This window comes from Equus quagga, chromosome 4, assembly GCF_021613505.1.
Source record: "Equus quagga isolate Etosha38 chromosome 4, UCLA_HA_Equagga_1.0, whole genome shotgun sequence".
Taxonomy (NCBI): domain Eukaryota; kingdom Metazoa; phylum Chordata; class Mammalia; order Perissodactyla; family Equidae; genus Equus; species Equus quagga.
The window spans coordinates 111,340,502-111,353,548 of NC_060270.1; the positions used below are offsets into that span (position 1 = coordinate 111,340,502).

General features: G+C 38.6%; 1 protein-coding gene across 2 annotated transcripts in view; it reads right to left on the reverse strand.

Moving 5' to 3' along the window:
• SLC25A12 (solute carrier family 25 member 12) overlaps nucleotides 1-13,047 on the reverse strand; it is a 95,010-nt gene that overhangs the window by 6,317 nt on the left and 75,646 nt on the right. For both annotated transcript variants that reach the window (XM_046659126.1, XM_046659127.1), the window contains one exon: nucleotides 908-1,048. In XM_046659126.1, the coding sequence (XP_046515082.1) occupies nucleotides 908-1,048 (141 nt within the window). The remainder of the gene's footprint in view (nucleotides 1-907; nucleotides 1,049-13,047) is intronic.

The following is a 13,047-nucleotide window of genomic DNA, read 5'->3' on the forward strand; positions in this document are numbered from 1 at the left end:
TTATTGCTCTCCCAAGATGGGTATATGGGTTATTGCTCTCCCAAGATAGGTATATGGGTTATTGCTCTCCCAAGAGCCCTGTAGCTGGGTGATGCTAATCTAGAGGATTTCTGATTTTCAGCTACAGAAGCCAATTTCCACATTTCTACAGGGACAGATCTATAAATAAATCAGATGCTGTGGAATCACAGTTGTCTCTAGCAGCTAAATTTACATATTCCCCCCTTATACCACACAAAAGAATGGAAAGAAATACTCTCCCTTGTTTAAGAAAAGTAATAGCTTCTGCTCCATTACATCTGATCTGTAATGATGGCAGTAAGCATACCTGCAGGGAAGGGATCCATTGACTGGCATTTTGCTAAAGTACAGTACACTCTGGGTTTTTTAATGGAATTCATTATTGACAAATCCCACCACTTAACTTCTTAAAGACCTGAATCCTACCAAACTCGACTACTGTTTCACTGTGGTCAAATTATTAAGACAAAGAGAAGCTCCTACTGGGAAGATAACAATAGAGATAACTCAGACTCAAAATAAACATAAGCCTACTCTGAAGTCCTAAACCAGCCCAAAGAGAACACTAATGAAACTTTTCCCAAACCTGCCATCAAACAAAAGGCTGTGAGCCTGAAGCCAGCAGGTCTGCGGTGCTGGCCTCCCTTGCTGGCAGCTTCACAACAGCCTGGAGAGGACCACAGGGGAGCGTGTTTGCATATCACACCCCCTCTAATGGAAGGGTCCTGATTTCTTCTTTTTGTTTGATTTTCTACTCCAGGGTCTACGCTGCTGGACAAGATTGCTTTTCCATTTGGGGACAGAAGTCTGGTTTCTGCATTCTTTCATATTTCCATTGAGTACGTTACAACCTCCCTACTGAGACAACCCGAGGGAATCCACTCACCTTATACAGGCCAAAAAGGCCCAGGTCCCGGAGCACGTTCAGGGCACTGACCCTGGGGCCTGTGGTGATCTCTCCAGCTACCTGCAGACGAATCTTGACTATCTCCAGGGGGTTAGTAAAGATGACCTGAGAGCCGCCAGCCTGCAGGCAAGGGAGGAGACACAGAAGCAGATTTCCAAGTCAGAGCCCGACCAGCCATGTAACCAAGAAAAATCCAGAAAAGCCTCCACATTGTACCACTTTACGTCTCCCTCTTCATGGGGGAATGAGTCTGACACTTTGGCTTGGCCGATGCTAGAGGGGCTCACAGGGATGGTCCTAAACTCTGTCTCAAGCCAATCTATGTCTGGGTTTGTTTCTATTCGAAATGTCAAGAGTGCTTCTCAGACCAGTCTTTCCAGGGTCAACTCAGCCATATCCAAAATGGCAAAACTAATAAACTCACTTGGAAAACAAAAGTGAAGCCAGAGGTGGCAGTGTGGGGCTCCCCAGTGAAAGAGAGAGAGAGAGAGTAGAAGGCTGGTTGGTATCTTTTAAAATCTAGGGCTAGAACTCGGATCACACTGGTTTCTTTCCTCTTCTTGGTAAGCCTTCTCTAGCTCAGCTGCCTGCTTCTGCTTCCTCGGACTGCAGAGCAATTAACACAGCTCTGTCCCAGAGAGGGGCCTTAAGTCTGAGGGAACAGTCTCCTCTGGTTCAAATCTAAAACGTGTTATCCTGAGCAAACTCTGAGACGGATACACAGCTACACCCACACAAAAGGAGGGAATTTAGAAAGATAATTTCAGTATCATTTCAAGACAAAAGCAGAAAAACTCTTCAAGGCAGAGCTGGGAAATGGAACATCTAGTTACCACGAGTACCACATGGACAAATCAAAGCCGTACTCCACACTCTCCAGTGGTGAGTGACAGAGATTTGAATTTGGATAATGAGAGTGTATCTGCATCTGAAATCTGTTAACCAGTACAAGGAAAAAAAAAAGAATGTTTAAAACTGCTACCAACTCTAACTCCTTGCTTGGTTTTTGTAAGAAAGAAAAAAATGTGTGTATGTATATGTGTGTGTACATCGATATATAAAAATATATAGAAATAAATGTTTTAAAACATAAATATATATACATTTATCTCCATTCATGAAGCGAAAAAAATCTCATTTGCACATCTTCATCTCACCTGTAGCTCTTTACATTATATAATCATAACCAGTCACATAATCATCATTATATTATACAATCATAACTTCACGGCAATAGCATGTCACCCGTGAAACAGGAAATGCGTGCCACAGGTATAGAAAGATCATAAACAATACCCATAAAACTCATGTGCAGCATTCAATGCCACTTCAATACTCTGCCTACACTCACATTCCTGTTCATTTTTGTAAAACCCACAGCTCCCCCAGGCCTCCTTCCAAGGGGCAGCAAGTCCCAGCCCACTCTCCTAACTGACCCGGGGTTATAAACCCCCAACCACTCCTTTTGCAATCCTGACCCCTTACTCCTGTCAACATCCACAGCTGCCAGCGCAGACACAGATCCCTTTCGTCTTCGTGGGAAGCCTATTGTCCTGAACTGCCTAGGGCCCTGATCCTCTTTTCGTCCACCAAGCATGGAGGTGCAGCAATTGGCCATCTCCCTCTGGATTTCCTACAACTCCCAACTCCAGACCACTGACACACAGGGCCCCAAATGAGACTGACCCAATTTTACATGTTGATGTGCCTGTGTTTCTGTCTCTTTTAATCTGTTGCACTGCAGGCAGGAGGAAGCATTTCAATGTTTCAATCTGAGCAAACAATACTTTCAAAAGGATTGCTGGGTGAAAAATTATGTTAAAATGATAATCCAAGTAATTGCTCCTGTAGCTAGTATTAAAGACCAAACCAATTGAAAAAGTCTACTACTTCCCTGAGATCTCTTGTTTCAATAACGGTTGCGCAGACTCTCTTTGGGAAAATGCACTTTATATTCTAAAGCAGATTTAACAAAAGAATACAAGCACAAATTTTGATTATAATCCCCAAAACTTGCCACTGCCAGATGATGTCAACCCCTGGGTGCCACTCATTAAATGTGGACATTATATTTAAATAAATACAAAGTTCTTTCATGTTTTAATCACTAGTAAATTATAACATCCCGCAGAGCGGAAGCATCCCAACCAGCGTTCCCACACCCCACAGTTCCCTCCTCCCTCCTTCTCTCAAGGGCCCTTTTGGAAACAATAGTCAGTTTATTGAGATTTGTACTCCTTTAACAACTCTTCAAATTTCTTTCTGAGTGTACACGTAAGAGGCTTTCTATTAAAACCGTATGATTAAGAGAAGGAAATGACCACATTTTAAAACATAAACACTGACTGTTGTATGCTTTGATGCCTTTTTACCCAGCACACATACTAAGTCCCAACAATCAAGTGAACACAACCACAACACTGAATTTATACATAATAATCATAGCATATCATATGTCATATACATCAAGTGAGAGTGGAAACAATGAAACAATGACACTACAGCAAGGCACACATCTCTGGGTTTGTTTCACACCTACGTCCTCTGCTATATTTGAAGGAGGAAAACTTCTAGCAATTGCATAATCTGTATCTGCTTTAAATATTAATATACATTTTTTTAAACTCTATGGTAGGCCTAGGAATATGAAGGCAAATACTATCCAGAAACACTAAATAATTTTAGAAAAAATAAACATTGTTATTTAATTTATCTACAACTTTGGGTATTTTATAACACTTAAAGGGAAATATACATGGCAAATAGGCACTGTCCTTTTTTAAACTCTAACCACTATCTCATACATATTAAAGTAGGGGTGGGGGAAGGGAGAATAAAATTTGCAATTATTTCAGTCATTCTGGTAAGAAATCTAGTGACATAGAACAAGGATTATGTTATCACATCCTTAACTGAATGTTTCCCCTCTAAGAAAAATACAGGAAAATATCATTTCTCCTCTATTTTCAGATTCTACTGATTGTAAGTGATATCATTAATTTAATAAGAGCTTTTCAGAGGGAAAAAAACACTACTTACAGCAAATACAATGATTGAATATACAGAATTTCAGGAGTGTTAACTTGTGAAATAAAAATATGGTAACTTTACAATGAAAAAATATCACTAATTTTACAAATATGCTAATGTTTGCTATTTTAAGAAGCAACAAAATTAAACAGAAAAACATTTAAATGCCCAATAAGGAAATAGTTAAGTAGAAACAACTAGATGCTCTTAATCAAGCGACAAGATTAGGTAATAAAATCATGCCAAGTAACATAAACAGGACATAAAATATTCAGTAACCGTTGATCACAAATATGTCAAAATTTACCTAAGTTTATCAAATTCAGAATGGCTTAGAGATTAAGACATTGGTTGCCTCCTAGAAAGAGAAATGAGTAGCTGGGGGAAAAAGTTTTCAAAGTGTATCCCACTGTACCTTTTAAATTCTGAGTCATATGAATGTATTAACTACTCAAAAACAAAAACATTTTAAAAAATAAACAAGAACCAGAACTGGTCTTAGACACAGTGCCTTCTTTTAGAGACTAAGTTTTCTCTCATACATTGTTCCCCATGATAAATTTGGTAATTTATATAGTTTAAATGCATTTCTAAAAACCAGTTAGCACTAGTTATCTGTGGATCCAAAACTTTAAAAAGGCTTATCTCTCTCTCTCTCTATAAATATATGTATGAACATGAAAAAAATCTAACCAAATATAGGTAGTGATCTGAAAGAACAGATACCAAGATACACAAAATTTCAAACTAAACTGTGATGCCACACAGCTACGGAGGCTTAAACAGACACTTGCTGCTTCTTGTACTGACGCTTACATCACATAACACCATTCCATACAATACCTTTGGTGAATTTTTTCACTCATCAAATCACCAAAATTAGTTTCTAACCCTCTAATTGCTAAATTTCCCTCTTCAAATTTTCTGCTTTTTTTTTTAAAGAGAGGCAAGCATTAATATTAAAACTGACTTACATGTTTTCATTTTTCAGTATTAAGTTGTCATTTCTCTGTTCTAGAACTGAATTACAAATGACACAATAAAAGGGAACAAATCTCATTTTGAATGAGAATTACCTATATACAACAGAAATGGAAAGAATGTAAAAACTTCCATTTAATCTTGTGTCACATAAATTTTTTTTAAGTGAGAAAATAAACCAACTAAAGCTGACAGAAAAGTTAGAGGAGAAAAAGGCTGTAATACTGAGATGTCACCGTGCCTCCTGACGTGCCTGAGGCCACGGGGCTGCACACAGGATTAGGCCTGTTCAACCTCCTGCCCTCACAGTCCCACCCCAGGGGCAGAGTCCACAAAAGGGCTGGGGACCTGGCCCTGCTTGTGCCAAGTCCCCCGTTTACTTCCCTCTTTGATCTGCTGTCTCCTGTAGTTTGGAACTATTTCCCTCCAACACAAATCTGAACAATTCATTATGAAGTCTTCCCTTACGGAGACCAATGAAAATCTAACTTCAATTTAAGGCCGCACCAGCTCCTTAACAGATGTACAAAATCTGTGCATTTAAAACAATCAGACAAACAACAGAAGTAAGAGAATTAGTTGTCGCTAGGACTGACTCAAGGGGAACAGGAACAGACAGTGACTCTGTCTCTCACGCCTTCAACCAGACTTTCTCAGATATTTTATAAAGCAATGGGGAATGCTCCGAGTCTTTCTAAAATAGTCTAGGATAGTGACAGTTTAAAAGGAATCAACTGCAATTTGCTCATTGCTGAGTGACGATACACACCAGGGTGTTAGGGTACGAACAGATAGAACTACACATACCCCCAAGTAGGGTGAAGGAAGAGTCAAAATCCCTGTGTGCCTACCATAAGCCACTTTGACAGAAACAGATACGGATCTTTTACTTGTGTTCACATAAGTATGGAAGCATAAAGTTGGAACCACACTGACTCTTGGGGGTGGGATTTGGAGAAACCATGTCCAAACAACTCTTTAGAGATGTGTAAGCTCCGTGGCTGAGGAAGACACAGCATAGGGAACTGGCCGGCTATGCTTCTTGGCTCCCAGGATTAGTAAATGCTGCAACTAGTAAGCGGGCTTCTTGCTGTACCTATATGCATGTGGGTGTGGGTGTGTGCGCGCGTGTGCACACACACACATAAGCTGAAGGAGGAAGCATGGAAGAGTGGAAAGATTCTAGGTTTGGAAGGCTGTTGACCTAGATTGTCATTAACTTTGTGACCTTAGATAGGTCATAACCTTTCCATTCCTTGGTTTCCTAATGAGACAACAGGGATCTCAACAACTGCCCTATGTACCTCACAGAGCTCTTGTGCACTAATGTGAGACACTATGCAGACTGAACGCAAGATACCAAGGGAAGGGATGTGTTCTCCAGAAGGTACGCTCCCAGAGGGCTGAGGAAACGCCTGCAATATGACAGGATCACATTAGCCCTTTGCTGAGCAGTGAATACATTTTGAGTTTTAGGACTTCTATCCATTCACAAGTATACACTCTCTGAAGAAGGTAATGTGATCAGGTGAAAGTGCTGTGGTTACAGTGTAACAACATAAAAACAGGTACTTACCAAAGAGGTGTTTAGAAAATACATATAGGTCAGTCCTATAAGTATAACGTACAGGCTTTTAAAATTTCTCCTTGGTTGACTTGGAAAGACAAATTTTTTCTCACTTAAGTTCATGGATATGTCTAAGAAACTCTACATTATCTTTTTCTTTTGAAAACCACCACAGACACCATTAAGATAATTAGTAGACAAGTCATAGACCAGGAAAAATATTCATAACACATATATCTGATGAAGGACTGTATCCATGGTATATTAAGAACTCCTAGAAATCAGTAATAATAACCTAATAAAAAATAGGCACAGGACTTGAACAGATACTTTACAAAAAAAGATATATGAACAGCCAATAAACACATGAAATGATACTCAATATCTTTAGCCACCATGGAAATGCAAATTAAAACCACAATAAGATATCATTTCACACCAACTAGAATGACTAAAATAAAATAGACTAAGAACATCAAACATTGATGAGGATGTGGAGTTCCTCATACACCGGTGATGACACTGTAAAACGGTCCACCTACTTCGAAGAACCAACTGGCAGTTTCTTTTAAATTGAACATACACCTGCTCCATTCTACTCTTAGATATTCAACCAAGAAAAATGAAAGTACATGTTGACAAAAAGATTTGTACAAGAATGTTTATAGCAGCCTTATTTATAACAGATAAAAACTGGAAACAACCCAAATGTCCATCGACAGAAGAATGGATAAGCAAATTGTGGTTGATTCATACAATGAAATAATGCCCAGTAAAATTAAAAACAAACAAAAGATCAACTACTGATACCCACACAAGGATGACTCTTGAAAACACTATGTTAGGCAAAAGAGGCCAACCATGAAGAATGCATTTTGTATGATTCCATTTATATGAAATCCGAGAAGAAACAAAACTGGTGACATAAATCAGAACAGTGGTTGCCTGGGGGAGTGGAGGAGTGATTAACTAGAAATAGGCGTGAATGAATTTTCTGGGGTGAAATGGTCTATCTTATCTTGGGTGGTGATTTCATGGTTGTGTACAACTGTTGAAACTCACTGAGTTCACATCTAAGATCTGTTCAATTTTTATACGTTAATTATATCTTAATAAATTAACATACATATTAAATTTTTATTATATATACCTATATAATTGGAAAAAAAGAAAGAAAAGCCACTACAAACTTGAATGGGCTCATCCAGATTTATTTTATTTTATTTTTTTTGCTGGGGAAGATTTGCCTTGAGGTAACATCTGTGCCGGTCTTCCTCTACTTTGTATGTGGATCACCACCACAGCATGGCCATCGACCAGTGGTGTAGGTCTGTGCCCAGGAACTGAACCTGGGACCTGAAGCACAGCGTGCCGAACTTTAACTACTAGGCCAAGGGGCCAGCCCTAGATTTATTTTGACACATGGAGAAGGCTCTGATTTGATTCCTTAAGAGACCATTATAGAATAAAAGGAGTTGGTCTTAAAATTAAAATACTTGGGCTCACATGAAACCTGCAGCATATATTAGCTGTGTCATTTGGGGTGAGAGAGTTATCCGTTCTGAGCTTCTGTTCCTCATCTACTTATTTCATAGGAGATGCCAATAGTGAATATTAAAGTACTTTGAATATTCTAAGTTAACATTACAGTATTATTCCTGCCCACAACAGATATCATAATCATTTTTTTTTTTGAGGAAGATTAACCCTGAGCTAACATCTGCTGCCAATCCTCCTCATTTTGCTGAGGAAGACTGGCCCTGAGCTAACATCCATGTCCATCTTCTCCTACTTTATATGTGGGGTGCCTGCCACAGCACGGCTTGCCACGTGCCATGTCTGCACCCAGGATCTGAACCGGCGAACCCTGGGCTGCAGAAGCAGAACATGTGAACATCTGCTGGCCCCCAGATATCAAAATTAAACAGTCAATTATATTTATGTCTGATATGGACATGTAATATGTGTGTGTGTACATATATATATGTGTTCATACACATATAAAGAGAGACTTTCTAATAGAAAAATAAAAACACATGGCCTGATAAGAATGGCTTACCTATGAAAACAAAGGGAAAAAATTATTTTGAAACCTATTGTTCCATATACACTACACATACAGCATTCATAACAGACATTTACTGAGTAACTACATACACACAGATACACTCTTAGTCCATCCCCAGCTAAAGAAGGGCAAGCAATTAGTAAACCTAAAGTTCAATTTATAGATACTACAACAAAAAAACTTATGCTAGCACATCTAAATTATCAAAAATTCTGAACTAGTAAGTCTTTTTTGAGAAGGTTTTGATATAAATATAAAAAAATTGAGGTAATGTTCACAACGGAGATGTAAAATTTGAAAACGCACACTCTGTTTATACTTATATTTCCAAAAGTTATACTCTATTTCTAAAGTGAAAAGTTCCACTGTGATTCCCTGCTGCCCTTAGAAAGTGAGAGCTGCTTGCATTTCCAATCAAGAAGTCAGAGTCAATAAAACTTCCATCTGGTTTAAAAAAGAATGTACGTGTGTCTGTACCTATATATGCACATGAGCATGTGCACATGCGCATGAAAACGTTAGAAGGTAATATACAAAAATGTTGACAATGGAAAACAAAACTGTTATTTGGTAATATATCTGTTCAAGGGAAATGACCCTAAAAAATTTAGGTTAAAAATTTTTGTGAAAGGTCAAAGACCTAAATGTCTAAGAGCTAAAACTATAAAACTCTTAGAAGAAAACAGAAGTATAAATATTTGTGATCTTGGATTAGGCAATGATTTCTTAGATATGACACCAAAAGCACAAACAACAAAAGAAAACATAGATAAATTGGACTTCATTAAAATCAAAGTCCAATTCTTTCAAGGACACAGTTAAGAAAGTGAAAATATTTGTAAATCACATATCTGATAAGAGACTCTAAATATATAAAGAACTCTTGTAACTCAATAATAAAAGACAAATAATCCAATTTAAAAGTGGGCAGGAGCCAGCCCTGTGGTGTAGTAGTTGAGTTTAGCACGCTCTGCTTCAGCGGCCCAGGTTTGCGGGTTTGGATCCCAGATGTGGACCTACATCACTCATCAGTCATGCTGTAGCAGTGACCCACATACAAAATAGAGGAGGACTGGCACAGATGTTAGGTCAGGGCTAATCTTCCTCAAGGAAAAAAAAAGGGGAGGAGAGATTCTGATGGACTTTTCTCCAAAGAAGATATACAAATGCCAATACATTCATAAAAAGCAGCTCAATACCACCAGTTGTTAGATCACAATAAGATACTACTTTACACCCACTAGGATGGGTATAATGAAAAGACAGATAATCACAAGTGTTGACAAGGATGTGGAGAAATCAGAACCCTCATACACTGCTGGTAGGAATGTAAAATAGTGCAGACACTTTGGAAAACAGTCTGCCAGTTCCTCAAAATACTAATTAGAGTTACCATATGACTCACCAATTCCACACCTAGGTATATACCCAAGAGAAATGAAAGCATTTGTCCACACAAAACTTTTTACATGAATATTCACAGCAGTATTATTCATAATAGTGGAAAACAACCCAAAGGTTCAACAACAAATGAATGGACAGACAAAATGTGATGTATCTATATAAGGAATATTGTTCAGCAATAAGGCCTGCAGTACTGATACACGCTACAGCATGGATGAACCTTGAACACACTATGCTGAGTGAAAGAAGGCAGACACAAGAGGCCACATAGTGTACAATTCCATTTGCATGAAATGTCCAGAATTGGTGAATCTATGGAGATGGAATGTTTATTGGTGTTGTCCAAGCCCTCCTGGGAGGAGAGAGGGAAGGCTGGGGGGCAACAGCCACAGGGTACCAGCTTTCTTTTTGGGTGATAAAAATATTCTAAAATTGATTGTGATGATAGTCACACAACTCTATGAATATACTAAAAACTACTGAATTGTACACTTTAAATGGGGGGAATTGTATGGTATGTGAATTATATCTCAATTTTATTCTAAAAATTTTCCTGAAACATAGCAGGCATTCAATGAATGAGAGAATGAATAAATCAAAGAATGAAAGAATGGGAACATAGACCAAATATAAGAGAATACGGATTTGGAGACAGAAGTGGTTTGAATCTCAATTTTTCCATTTACTAAGTGCTGGATTTCACTGAGCTTTTAGTTTCTTCAACTCTAGCTGGGAATAATAATGAGATAATGCCTATAAAGTGTTCAATCCAGTGCAAGATGCTCAAGAAATGGTAGCTATTATGATGAATTATAATCATAAGCACATATTTTCTTTGTCGATATGTAAAATGAAGCAAATCATGATAAAAAATTCTACTTTCAAATTACCACAGTGGAATATGATTAGATTTAAGATTAAGTTTTATCTGGTGAGCATGATAAGGAACTACCCTTTTTCTATGAGATAGAAACATATCCTAAGTCTGGTTCTCTGCACAGAAGAAAAAAACTCTAAATCCTTCTCAGCCTGGACAACTTGTTCAATGAGAACGAATAAATGAAAGAATGAATGGAAGGACACATACCGAACATGAATAAATATGGATTTGAAGCCCAAGTGTTGGAATCTCAACTTGGTCATTTACTAAGTGCGGGATCTCACTGAAGTTTTATTTTCTTTAACACTGGTTGAGAATAATAATGAGATAATGCCTATAAAATGTTCAGCCCAGTAGGAAAAGCTCCTACTGCTCATTAGCAATCTAGTAGATTAGAGCTACATTAAAAGCAAAAATCAGTGTCAATGATAGCGCTAATATTTTAGCTAAGTTGAGTGGTAGGTTCACAGATGCTCATTTTATTATTACTCTTTATATCTATATAGTGTATACTCTTTTGCACATATCAAACATCACATACTTTTAGAATTGGATCATAAAACAAAACAAACAACAAAGAAAAACATATAATGCCTAAGGAGTGGATATTTTTATTTCTTGGTCACTTCATGATCTAATCAATGCATACCATTTTTCCTAAAGGCAGCATGGTCATTGTCATAGCAGTAGAATTTCCCTCCCTTATAGAGGCAACTCAAGGCCCGGGTCCTAGGTGCTCCCTCTGCTGGGGAAAAAACCTATAAAGCCAATACTGACGGCTCAGTTTGAGCCATTTCCTCTGAACTAACCTGCATTAGGTTAGTACATTAAGTACATCTTTAAAACGGAGTGATTTGGGGAAGAACAGCAGCACTCTTCTCACCTAGTGGCACTGACAGCATTCAGCCAAACACCCACAGGGACACTGCACATAATATCACCACCACTACCCAGGATGGTGAGGGTTCTCATGATCAGGTTCATGGCAGCCACTCTTCCCAGTGTCTATCCGGTGGCTGCTTACCAGGTTTCATTCAGTAAAGAGAGTATTCCTATATTCCAGAACGCCTGACAGTCTACAAGTAGAGACTCATCCATTTTGTGTAAGACTTTATTCTCCGTTGAAAGACACAGACTTTGGAAGAAGCAGTAGATTAAGCTCTAACGATCATTTACGCTGCAGCGTGATTGAGTTCACCAACAGAAACTCAATAATTGCACATTTTCTTTCCTCCCTGAATGAAGAGGTTTAGAGGGAAGAGGGAAGCAGAAAATGTTCGAGGTGAAGAACTGCAGACAACCTAATCATTCTGCCTAGAGCCCAACCTGACTATCCTTCATGCTGTCAACTTCCGTGTAGACAATCCATCAAAGTTCCAGAAATGAGTCATGATTAAGGAAGAGATTTGGAGTGTCAGTACAACCCTTAAGGCACCCCAGACTTCAAAAGAACTTCCCAAAGTTCAAACTTAGAAACAGGGCCCATAACTACGAAGAACAAAGGAACCAGATATCTGATTATGGTTTAACCACTAGGGTCACCTGTGAGACATGGGACAGGTCACTTTCATGGGCAAAAACCTGTGGATGATACAAATGGAAACAGAAATAATTAGCTACATGGAACAGAAAGAGCATGACTTAGGAAATTTTTGGCAAATGTATGTATGTGCTGTGGCAAAACCGAATCAGGAAACTTCTTAACCAAATTGAAACTAAAACCAGTGAGAAAAAGAATAGTTACGATTTGCAAAGATTCTCTCATTAGAAGGGAAACAATTACAGCAACTAATTGGGGTAGAGGAAGAGGAGAAACTATATTTTTGGTGATCTGCCTAAGCAAAGGTTTTATTCTATGTCCATTATTTGTCCTTCATGAAAAAAAAGCCAGCCAAAGAGGTGAGTTTTCCTCCTGAGAATGCACTTGGAGGCATGCAGGCACACATGCAAAAAGCACGTGCACACACACACCCCTAGCCACCTCTTCCATAAGAACTTTGGTTGCAGAAAGGTGAGGACCCAGGTATGCGCCAGGCTGACAAATCTCATCAAGGAGAATCCAGAGCAGCCTCTCTCTCTGACCCTCAGGGCATCTTCTCTGAATTAAAAGCCGCAAAGGTCATCGACCTCATCACCTCAGGTTCCACAAGCAACTGAGGAGGGTTTAGCCAAGACTGTCAGCCAATTCA